At 28.0% G+C, this 13,036-nt stretch overlaps 1 protein-coding gene across 4 annotated transcripts in view; it reads left to right on the plus strand.

Moving 5' to 3' along the window:
• The first annotated feature begins 269 nt into the window (after positions 1–269).
• The window catches only part of LOC129989456 (uncharacterized), a 302,200-nt gene continuing 289,433 nt past the window's right edge, over positions 270–13,036 (plus strand). For all 4 annotated transcript variants that reach the window (XM_056098002.1, XM_056098005.1, XM_056098004.1 and 1 more), the window contains exon 1: positions 270–419. In XM_056098002.1, the coding sequence (XP_055953977.1) occupies positions 324–419 (96 nt within the window). In that variant the 5' untranslated portion in view covers positions 270–323. The remainder of the gene's footprint in view (positions 420–13,036) is intronic.

Raw genomic sequence — 13,036 nt, forward strand, 5'->3', positions numbered from 1 at the left:
TTTCTCTAAATATTGGATTTAAGTCCCCTCGTCATTTAATAGTTCGCTTTTGGAACAAATTAACCGAGCGTTTCAAACAACGACTAAATTCAAATATCCGGGTTACCGTAACGATAACCACAATTTTAACTGCAACACATTTCTCAGCGAATTGTTCATCTCCATCTTCCTTTTATTGGCGACAATTTAGGCCGCCATAACGCTCGCCAAAGGCAACCCTGGCGAGCAGCGATGTGTGCAGACGATTTTCGGTTCTATCCCTCTTAGTCGGTGGGACAGAGATCAAGTTGGCGTGTCTTTGAAATCGCCTGCAACTGTTTCAGATGCAGCAGAACAAACCACCTGAGGGGAAATCCGTCCCCATGATAAATTCTTTTCTCAATTTATGCCGAGTGTGTCCAGTACCAACCGAAGATAAGGTAAGTGCTTTCACTAAACCCCCCCCCCCCAATGCAGGTGAAATTGTGAATTATTGCCGGTGCCGGCTTTTTGGGGGCGTGGTATCTGTGGGCCAAAACCTGCGCATGGATTCTTAAGGATTTTTTTCCTCTTATATTCAAAGATTTTCTTCCTTAAATATTTTTAATTTCTTGAATGATTACTTGATGACAGCGATGTGCTTCGTCCGACGTGCGTTGTCTCGTTTTAACGATCTGGATGTCAGTCGTCAAGAAATTCGGAGACAGCGAATGCAGTATGAGATTTATGTATGCGGCAGGAGATTTGTCAATGTTCCAAGTTCAATGCCAGTTCTCTACACTTTCTTTAAGCAGTGTTATTGAGAAGAAAAATTTGAGACAGTGGGTCAAGGTAAAAAGTGTAAAGGATTCGAATAAATGTCATGCGGTTAAGAAAGATTATAAAGGAAACATTAAAAAATAATTTAAAAATATCGATTTTTACTTCTTAATCAATTACTAAAGTGAGGGAAGTGGAATTATGTTTGTTTTGCTCGTCACACAAGACTCAAAGAAAAAAAAATTATTTAAATTGTTTGTTTTGTAACAATAAACATTATGACTGAATGTAGATTGTCAACAAGACATCGGTCTTCTACACTTGGGCAGTTGTAATTATAATATTAAAAAATAAATTTATAATTCTTTATGGAAATGTTAAATTAAAAAAATGATCGAGCCTTCATTTAAAAAAATATTTTTTTGGATAATATTTTATAGATTACTATATATGGAACAATAACTTTTGGAATGTTTGGACAAATGGTATTTATTCTTCAAAGTAGAAATTATAGATCCTGCTTTTTAAATTTAAATATTAATATTTATTTGATACATTTTTAGTTAATAGAAAAAAAAACTATTTGAAGAGAAATGTAAAGTTTCTTTTTAACTAGTTTTTTACTTTTCCAAAAACTTATATTTTAAAGCGCTTCCGGTATTACATTGCAATAATTATGTTAGATATGCAAATAAAATTTCTAAAAATATTATCGATATATCATTTCAAAATGTTATAACTTATTAATTCTCGCGTTAAAAAAATTGAAACAAATATAATTTATATTAACTACGTTATTTAATGTCTTATATTATTTTATTAAAGATGCATTCATGTTTTTTGATACGAAATATTAAGAGGTTTTGCATCAATAAGCAAAATATTAGAAATAAAAAATAAAATTCGAAATTATTTGTAAAAAAAACGCCAAACGATTATTTTTGAGAAGAGATCGCCTTTTGAATCGGAGTAAAGAGTTTTTTATTCTTTGATAAATAATAAGATTTTGTACGAATTAAGAGCATTTAAAAAGATTCAAAAATATAAGCTCATTTTTTTTTTCATAAGAAAAAGATTATGATTGAGTTAAAAGACAGTTTTTGAGAGCACACTTTTTCCTTTCCAAATTCTGTTATGATATAAACTCAACGTTATCTAGGAATAATAAGAATTTAAAAATAATTTTGCGCGCATTATACAGTTTGAAACTTTTCAATAACAATTCAGGAGTTCGAATTTTTTTCTAGAATTAAAAAGATCCTAAGATTTTATTCAAAATGGACATCTTCTGATCGATTGCTTTGTTTGTTCCCATGAATATGTGCATTTCTTCTCAATGTTTTCATAGTATGTAACAGTTTTCATATCCTAACTGTTCCGAATTCGTAATACTGTGGAAGATTGATTTTACTTTATTAGGACATTCATCAATGTTTTCTTGTAACAAATAGTCTCTTGCGTATTGATTAATCGATAACTAGTTTAATCGTATGAATCGATTCCCCGTTTTAAAATTTAATTAGAGTGGGCTTACATTTCTCCTGATGAAATAAATAAATTTATTTCGTTCTTAAAGTACGAATTGCATTTTTTTGCACCATTTTCAGATAAGAATTCGTTTTTCAATTATTTTTATAATTAGAAGACGAATGGATTAGATTTATTTTTAATTATTATTATTTATTATTTTTAAATTTAAAAACATAAACGTTTGTTCATGTCTCGCGAGAGTTGCAAAATATTTAATGAGTTTTCAGAAACCAGTTTTGAAGACAACACTCAATGAATTCACTTTTTTTGATATTTAGAAGGAGAAGGAAATATTTTCTAATTAATTTAAGCTGCATTTAAATAAGTTTCTATCATACTAATACCCATGAGACCATATTGAAGAAATGAGAATCAAAATAAATAAATCACGAAAATCTCTTTTTACTATTCTTTATTATATTAATAATTGTAGAGATCAACTATCGAAAAGAAAAAAAAAATATTTTCTTAAAAGAAATAATTTTTTAAATAAACTTATAAAATGTAGTATGCGGAATATGTAAACTCCACAAAACTGAATAAATTTAATTGAATTACAGCCTTTTTTTTCGAAATGGGACACAATATTGAATTTGGCACTTTGAATAAAGACTACGCTTTAATCTAAAAAGATTTATATCAAAAATTGAAACCGTTCTAATACCAATGTTCTATCCCACACATAAAATTCCGTGTACATATTTAAAAAATAAACCTTTTCCTTTTGACGTTTTATTAACTTTTTAAATACTGACATTACTTAAATGGGCCGTTCTGATTAAACTTTTTTTTGGAATATAAACCTTTTTCTTGACTGTTTTTGCAAGTTCATGAAAACTCTTCGGCGTCCGTCTACAGAGGTGACAACTACTCACCCTATAGTTTAATAGAATAGTGCTTTAATGTGGGGAAAATACATAAAAACAATCTTATTGACTTAAGTTGTTGTTTTTCTGGGTATCCAAAACAAGTATCTAATTCGCTGTCAAATATGTTGCTAAATAAGAGGAGGCGACTGTGCTGGAAGCTGATATGCCAGTTTTTCGCGTCTGAATATAATGTTATTTTACATGAACAGTTTAAAAGGTAAAATTATCATAAAAATGTTGTAGAAATTAAAATTTTATAATGGCCGATTTTCTGAAAATTTTGAGAAAATTAAATAGGGAAACATTTTGTCTCAATAATTAAATCTGAATGCACTTTCAAATGACTGTAAAGTTAGCAAACACTATTATTTAATATTTTTCCAGAATTAATCGGCACAAAATAAGACTTTTTTTTCTTTTTCAAATTCAGTTTTCATGGCTTCATTTTTAAAAATTGACAACTCTGATGCCATTTGATATCGTAGAGCAAAAGTTTTCAAATAGAAATTTTATTTGATCCGCAATTTTTCTAGACAGAAAAATACTTATAGGCAGGCATTTTTCGAAGACCTTGTTTTTTTCTCTCGACAAAGTCAAGTTTGCCAAAATATATTACCCATATAAATATTAAATTTTATTCAGTTTTTTTTTCTTTTCATATAAAAATACTTAAATCCAATTCTAAAAAGTATGCGCAAATTAAAAAAATGAAATTTATGTTTTTTAAATTTGTGATTTTATTTAAAGTCTTCTCTGTATTCAGAAGTATTCAGTTAAGTATTATCTGAATGTTACTTAAATAATAAAATTAAATAAAATTTAAATAAATATTTTAAAATTTATTTTAAATTTACAGATTTTTTTTATCAATTCTTCTGACTGTTTGATGAAGTTAATTGAATTTTTTATCAAAATGTTATGTATTTTTTTCAATTTCTCGTGCACGAAGTATTGAGAAAGTACAGTAATTGTCAAAAATTTCGAACTCGAGATTTTGACGAATCCCCGCATTTTAGATATCAGTGGAAATTTGCCCTTTTTTCTGTCTGTCTGTCTATGACAAAACTCAAAAACGCTTTGAGTTAGATGGATACAATTAGGTATGAGCTCTTTTCACCATATTTGTCGACTTCTGTTAAATTTTTGAGCAAGATTTATTGAGAGGAAGTCTATCTGTCTGGCTGTTAGATTATAACACAATAATGAAAACGAAAAGAAGATAGATAAAATTCGGCACACAGATTTAACATCTATGTCGCAGACATGTTTGTCGATTTTTATTTTCAGAAACATGCAAACGCGAAAACTCAACAAAGCATTGACTTAAATAAATAAAATTTGAAAGATGCATTGGTGACTGTAATTATAGTTCTGAGTCAAATTTTCATTTGAATCGGTTGGGAAAAAGCACATCTAACATAAAAATTACAATTCCGAATTCTATTAACTGCATGGCAGGAATTAATCGCAAAAAAACTCACCAGGGATGACCTGATCGATTCAGCGAAAATGCCAAATTTACGCTAAAGGTTAATATTTTCTGATTATTGTATGTTAAAGGCATACAGGACGTTATCTGCCACCCCAATGTACACAAAGTTTTGCGGGAATGGGTAACACTTTTATTAGAGAGTATACGAGGAAATCTTGGGGAGATCCCTGTTGCTGGTTCAAAAATTTTTTTAAACACGAAGCCTCTCCATATACAGCATGAAGCTCACGAGCATCTCATTAAACCATAGCAATTCGGTTAAATTCAAAAAGTAAGATGTCAAAAATGCCCAGTTTTGTTCATTTGTTGTTGCATAAATTAAATATAAATAATTAAGGCGCCATCTCTCTTAAAACATGAGATTCATTTTCAAATTTTATGAAAAATTTTACCAGTGTGTTTAATTTCTATGTTCTTTCTCAAATTTGTTCAAAAACGTTCATGAATTATTGATTAATCCATCCGTTTCATAGTCAGTTCATGTTATCTCTTTCGAAAGTCAGGCGTAGTTTCACTGCAAACATGTTTAATAACATGTTTCTTATCTTGGCGTAAACTTTGAAAACCAAACGAAATTTGATTTATATCGCGTTTGACTAGTTAAATCGCGCAAAGTGATGAATCTTCGATAATAACGGGCTTTGAATCCTTTTATACTACAAGTTCGAAGCCACAAATTCTTTTTCTGACCTCCATAGCTTGTAAAAAGGATCGGAATTAGGATCTCAAATACGAAATTATTGATAATAGTAATGTAAAATCGCAAAGCCATGAGGATCAAAAGTTCTTGCCATTAGCTATTTTTTGTTCTATAAATTATATAATCTTCTTCTAAATCGAAAAAGAACAAATTGAAAATCGTGCAAATTAAAAATGTCATTGTTCATTTTCTTTTTAAATTTCCTACCAAAAACAGTATTGGTTAGACAACAACATTTTGACAAATACAATAAGAAATTCCTTTCTTCGTTCTTTTTGCGAGTATTCATTAATACGAAAGAATCAAGTTTCCTTTTTAAATCTATAATTCCAAACATTTTTAAAAAATGAGCATTATTTATAATATATCTACAATTATGCAACAAATGAAACTAGAATATACATATTTTTAAAGCAGTAAATCAGATGTATTCATGCTAAATGTTAATATTTTGTAACTATTGTACGCCAATACCATGCAAGACTTTATTATGGAGTATATGTGAAAAATTTGATACCTTGTTTTGCAAGTACAATTTTTTTTAAAAAAACTTGAAGCGTCTCCATATACAGCACAAAGCAGCAATTTCTTTTTAAATTTCCTTTCAAAAACACTACAGTGTATAGAAATACAGTATATAGAAATAAAACAAGAAATTCCTTTCTTTTTTAGATTTATGTATCAACATGAAAAAAAATCATTTTCTTTTTAAATTTATAATTCTAAAAATTTTTAAAACAAGGGTATTATTTTTAACACGCTTACAATTATGCAAAAAGAAAAAAAAAACTACAATACATATATATATACATATATATATATATATATATATATATATATATATATATATATATATATATATATATATATATATATATATATATATGTTTTAAAGAAGTAAATCAGTTGTATCACTTTTTGATGTTCTTTTTTAATGCAAATATCCTTGCTCAAATGCAAGCGCTATTTCGATGTCCATAAAAGTCAAGTCTATAATACGATTTATGTGATCTGCCAGATTTCTTTTGTTTTCGATCGCCTAATTTCTTGAATTGAAATGAATTAAAGAGCCATCGAAATGCCAATTAAACACTCCCACGTCATTCCTGTCTTTTCGAAGACAGGAAGTTGCCATAGAAACCAAGCATGAAAAGAGTGAGCGCTAATTATTCTAATGTCCCATCGCGTCATTCATCGGGCACAAAACAAATTTCCTAGGGTGCAGTGCTGATAAATCTGTCCAGTTTTAAGAAAAATGAGTCTAGTGATGGCATCTCGGAAAAAAATGAAAATTACATTCACATAATAAGTGGTTACAGTCACAGTGGCGTGAGTCACATGTTTCCATCCACAAATATTCTAATAATGGAAAGTTATCGGCGGAAAACGAGAATGAATGGCGAGTTCTTTCTTTTATATAGTATAAATCGCTTTTGGCAACCAGCTTGTTTGTGTGATATATTCATTGTCTTTGATTTAAATTAAATTGCTTATGTATAATTTATATTCTATATTCATTCAGTAGTCTTTTTAAACTTAAAACTGAGAGAGAAATTTAAATACCTTTAACTTGCCTCTGCCTTTTGTGCCTTAAGTCCTAATAGAATGAAATCGCTTGTCAAAATTGCATTATCGATCTCTAATTGCACATAGTCTTATTCCGTGCTGTAACTTCACCTTCTTGTTCCGTACTCAATCCCGCGCTATTGATTCCTAAATTAAATTGAAGAGGCGAAATCTAAGAGTGTGGCGTGAGCATATCCAATCGAATGTTAGTTAAATAATTTGGTAAAAATTTAAAGAATAGTAAATATCTTTATTAACAATACCATATTTCTTTCTTTATATACTTAATAATTTATGAGGGTCTTGCTTAGATTCCACAAAATATTGAATAAAATCAAATCATAAAGCAAAAATTTATTACGGTATTACCAAACGAATATGAAAATTTAAACAAATCTTTCTTCCATTTATAACAGAAGAAAAATAAGTAACTAAATATTTGAAACGCCGTTTGAATTGTTACAAAGAAGAATGTTAAAAATTATAGACAAAATATTTTTTTTAAATTTGCAAATCGTGAAAAAAAGTTTGTGAAAATCAAATAAGTATTAAAAAAAAAAATTTTTTTTAAAAAAAATTCAAAATAGTAAGAAAATAATTTTTGTATGAAAATTTTTTCGGAAATTATTAAATTAATTATTTTCGGAAATTAATTTTTAATTAATTAAAATTTAAAAAATGCTCCGAAGTTTACATTTTTATCCTCTAAATTACTTTTGCAAAACATTTGGGAACTATAGGTCAAACATCCTGCCCTGTAGAGTTCCAACATGCACTTACACATAAATATAAACACATTCTTCTTTATTATTAATAGAGATGATTAGGATATATAGTCAATTATATATACAGGATGTATGCGCGCAATAAATGAATATCAAAATTTAAAAGAGAACAGAACTAAGCACAGCCTTGTTGTTGTTTCTTATGGCATTTGTCATTGACAAGCCCGCTGACAAGTCGCCGATTTTAAACTAAGTTTTAATGTCTCTTAATTCAGTAGCGCATCTACGGTCAAGAGTACGACTTAGCTACACACACATCACAACCCTTTTTACGGGGTGAACTTCAATCATGCATTTTATTCACAGATCATAATTTAGACCTGAATCAGAGAACGATCACCTCTGATCCAGACTCCTCAGTGATATTGTCACGGCCTGGAGGACTTTGTGGCCACGACAGATTTATGCGTGCACCTGCCACCTTGTACACGGAGAGTCTTCTGTCGGCGGGGTTCGAACTCGCAACCAAAGGTATGTGAATCCAACGCACTACCAACCAGGCAACCCGGTCTTGCAGCCTTCTTGTGAATCGAAATAAAAAATAACAGTTGAAAGTTTAAATTCAGCACTTATAAGTGCTTAGTATGAGAGCTTCCAAAAACACGAACGATATCTAGGCGGTATCATTGTTGACGATTACGTACGTTTGTTATGTACTACTTAGGTTACTTATGAATGCATTTTTTTGTACGAATTATCAAACTGCATCGATATTCGGCTATTTTTGAAAGCAAAATTTGAATTCTAATGATGGCAACTGCAAATTTCCAATAGAATTACTTTTCACATTTCATATCTTTACACTTAATTAGTTATAATTATTCTAATTATTTAGTTATTTTTTTAATAATCTTTCTGTATTTAGTGGTCGATTGATAATGTTGAACTGGAAATCATTTCACGTCAGTTGGTCCAATTGTAGAAAAATATCATCGTTGAAAGGAAAATAACAATTTGAAATATCAGACAACATTACCACCAACACAAATACAATTTTCATGCAACATTTATGTTAAATATTTTTTCATGCAATCATTTTATCTTAAATATTTTTCGTACATCATTTCACATGTTGAAAAGATTAACCCTTTCTGCCTGAAGCTATTATTTTCTAGTAAAAAATCAACGAAAAAATGCATAAATAAATTATAAAAAGAAACAGAACAGAAATTCTTCATTTTTAAAAGTTTTTTTTATTACACATTAAATATTTACTTGATTAATTAATTAAAATTATTCATTCATAATTCGTTTGGGTATATATCATATTGCTACATATACAAACAACGGCAACAGACACTCTCCGCCCAGATTAACAACGGAAATGTATAGAAAAGCACGTGCTATCACAGGCTCCTAATGGGTTAAGGAGGATGTCTGATATTATAAGAAAACTCAATGATAAAGTTTTATGGGAATTTCGGCTAAATTTTGTAATAGGAAATAAGCTTCAAAATACTTACTTTGAGAAACAGCTATTTTTTCAAAATATAGTGAAAAAATTCTAATGCTGTATTATTTTTATAATTATTGCTTTACATATCGTTAGAAAGGGGATATAACTGATTTTTTTTTTTTTTTTTTTTTTTTTTTTTTTTTTTTTTATGGAAACCGTCACAAAAAGACTTACATTTTTCAATAGTGAACTCGAAATTATAGTTTATCCATTATCGAAAGCTGTGTCCAATCAGTAACTTTTTTGTGTATTTCAAATATAATTTTTTATTACTAATTTTACATATTGTTACTCTGTTGTATTAAAATTTTTAACTCATTGATAAATTTGACAAAATGTATTTTATGTTAAATGTTCCATTATTAAGAAAAGAAAAAGAAAGAAAGAAAACCTTGCACCACTAATCCTTTTATCGTTATCTATTTTGAATATGAAGAAATGGTTTTGGATTAAATATATGATGTCTTTTTAGAACTGACATATATTTTAAGCATTATTTTTCATTATATCAGGAAATTTTTGGAATTTTCAACAACTGTTCGTCATAAATGTTTTAGTGACTCTCTAAATAGTAATTAAGCTTAAAAATAAGTGACACATTGATATTTAAATTAAGAAAAACTTTTTAGAAGCAAAAGTATTACTTTCTTCTTCCTTTCAGTATCTGTATCAGATTTTATTTTTAAGCTAATATTATAATTGGATGTTTGTTTTAAAAATTATATTTGAAATGATAAATTATTTTTTTGCGTTAATATTATTTTTTTTGCAGTTTTTTCCTCCACAATGAATGCATGCATGGGGGGGGGGAGTATGGTTCGTTTCATGTATCTGGTTGAAGATTGGTAGCTGAAAATGTTTTTAAGATTCTGTTCAAAAATTTTATTCATGATTTTTTTATACATTTTTTTGAAACATTAACGATTAATTAGAAAAAGGAGAAAAAAAATGCATCAGAAAATGAGAAAACCAAGAAAAAGCAGATTAGTCAAGTTAGATGAACAACTCATTATAAAACTCTATTAGTAATGTTTGGGAGCAGATTTTTTCACTTTGTACCATCATCAGATATATCTGAGTCAATTCTCCTGACATTCAGACTCCATAACATAATTACTAGAGAATAGGAGAACATAATTTATAGAGAATATATCCTTTTTAACAAAATGTAATTAGAGTTTTGTTTTTTAAACATCTATTTTATTGTTTTTTCAAACATCCATTTTATTGTTTTTTTTAAACATCCATTTTATTGTATTTTAAACATCCATCTTATCCAATCCGCATAAGATGTTTTACATAAACTTTTCAATCAAAATGAAATGTTTTATGTTCACATAATAGCAGCTTGCAGCATTTCAGATGCATTAATACAACTGAAGCATAAAAAAAAGCAACATGACTAAAAGTTTTATTTTTATTTTTATCGCGACCTTTCCATTTAATTAATCGATCTATAAAACACATTTCTAAGAAAAATTCTACTTTTAAAATTCAAAACTTCCGTCGAACAATTAAAAAAAATCGTTAAATATTTTGCGAGAAAGTCTGGTTGTGTTAAACATTTTTACTTTTCTCTAAAAAACTGAGTATTCAGAGTTCTGTAGAAGCTTTTACTACGCAGCAGATTATCGATGTTCGGATAATCGATATGATTTTTATGCTTTCGGCGTTATCAGGCATTAAGAATAATGCAAAAAAAAGAACAGCACCTTACAAATAAATATCTTCATATCATAGATTGAAGAAAGACTTACATTTTTTTTCTGAAAACTTTATATTTTTATACAGAAGAAGCAACAAAATTCAATTGGAAATAACATTTTTGTTCCATCGGCTGGCATTTAAACTCAGACGTGATGACTCAAATGGCTGAGTTTCCTGATCCATTTCATCAAAAATGCCATCGATTTTTTTTCCGAGGATATAAAATGTAACGATTTTATTTTCTTCACTCGCCATATTTTATTTAAAGATGAAGCGGAATTAGTTTTCGCCGTGATGAAAAGGTGAAAGTTCTTTTTATGAACGGGCAAAACTGGCGCTTTTTATAAAATAAATTTATATCGCTAACTTTTTCAGAGGAGTATGGAAAATAAAGAAAGAAAACCAAATGGAAAACTTATTTCTATGTTTTATTTCATAGAAAGTAATGTTTTCTTTATTTTGAATATTTCAACTGCAGAATTGTTTATGATTATAGGATATTCTTTTCTATGAATTATTGTTATAAAAATTGAACGTGATAGTTTCACATGTTTTATAAGTTGTAATTTTTCTTACTTTTCATTGCAAAAGCCTTATTTTTATTTTAATTGATTTAACAATAATGTTTCCATCTCGAACTAACACAAAGTTTAAAAAAATAAGAAGGAGAAAAAAAAAAAAAAAAAAAGAAAAGATTGTTATTGGATGTTGCTCTGGAAGAGAAAATTACTTTCCTTAAAAATACTACTGCAAGTTCTTTTTTTGATTGGTTATTTTTGATAGGATTTTTCTAATTGTTTCAGATTTTTGTGTTCTTATTCTTTCTCTTCTAATTGTATATTATCTTTTTCTTTTTGTTTCTTCTATAATAACATTGAAATATACAAAATGTTGCAGATGATTTGCTTACTAAATGCATGCAATGAATACAGTTTCAGGTTTTAAAATGTTTACAGATTGATTCTATTATAAAAAAAGCAATTCTTTCAATTTTGTAGGAGTCATTTTTGTTTGACTTTGATTATAAAATATACTTCATAGTAATGCTTTGCAAATTTTTTGTCAATAAGATAGTTTTCTGTTTTTCTGAATTCTATGTAGCTGTAAGCCGGTTTTAAAGACGAAAATCTGGTTTGCTATTGTAAAATACGTTATATAATATTTATTCGTTAGGCTAATAAACTCTGAAGGTCTCTCAAACTTTTTACTTAATCGTGTTCTTGTAAACATGCATTTGAATTTTTTTTTAAACAACTTCGATGAAAATAATAGATTTAAAGATTTAGTGAAGATAAATTTTCTGGTTAGTTTCATTGGGGCTGGTTCCGACAAATTTTTTAGTTCTTGAACTGTGTTAAATTTAATTAATCAAACTGAAAACTATATTTCTAATACATAATAAAACCGGAATAAATTACATTATGAAAACATATAAATATTTTGAGAAAGTTGTGTAAATATTTAACTATTAAATCAGAAAGTAAATGAATGGCAATATATTATAATTAAATTGATACATAATATTTATAATTAATTCAATTTCTAATATTCATTGGAAAAAATGATTTTCAAAAATCTTAAAAATATTATCGGCGATGGCCTTCATAAACTGGTTCCATATGACAACAAACCATGTTTCAATGGCTTGTTATTAAAATATTGAAATTAAATCATTATTTATAAAGGAAATAAGCAGGGGTTAATATCTAACGAAGCAAATAATTAAACAAAAATAATAGGATACACAATGAAAAAAGAATACCTTGGGAAAAAAATCGAACTTTTTATCAAAAACATCATAGAATGGTAATGTTTCAAAATCTGATTCGTCCACCTTATTTTCGTATCAGCTTTTTTAATCTGTAATAATAATGGTTTTCTACGGTTTAAAAAAAGGAATACCAATCCCAAAACATTATCATGTTAAAAAAAACATGCAATTTTCTGAAATAACCACCACTGAATAAAGCACTAGTAAGTAATTAACTGAAAAAAATTATTTCTTTTTGCTTATTTCTTTAGAGCTATTGCAGTATAAACGTCAATTTTTCACAGTCTTGTTATTTTGATTTATATAAAGAAAGAAAACATTGTTACAATATTGTGTCGTAAACAGAATTTTGAAAAATGAAACAAAACTGAAAATGGTTGGTATCACCAAACAAAATTTATATTTTAAAGTGGAATAAAAAT

The sequence above is a fragment of the Argiope bruennichi genome, chromosome 10 (assembly GCF_947563725.1).
Source record: "Argiope bruennichi chromosome 10, qqArgBrue1.1, whole genome shotgun sequence".
NCBI classification, from domain to species: Eukaryota; Metazoa; Arthropoda; class Arachnida; order Araneae; family Araneidae; genus Argiope; species Argiope bruennichi.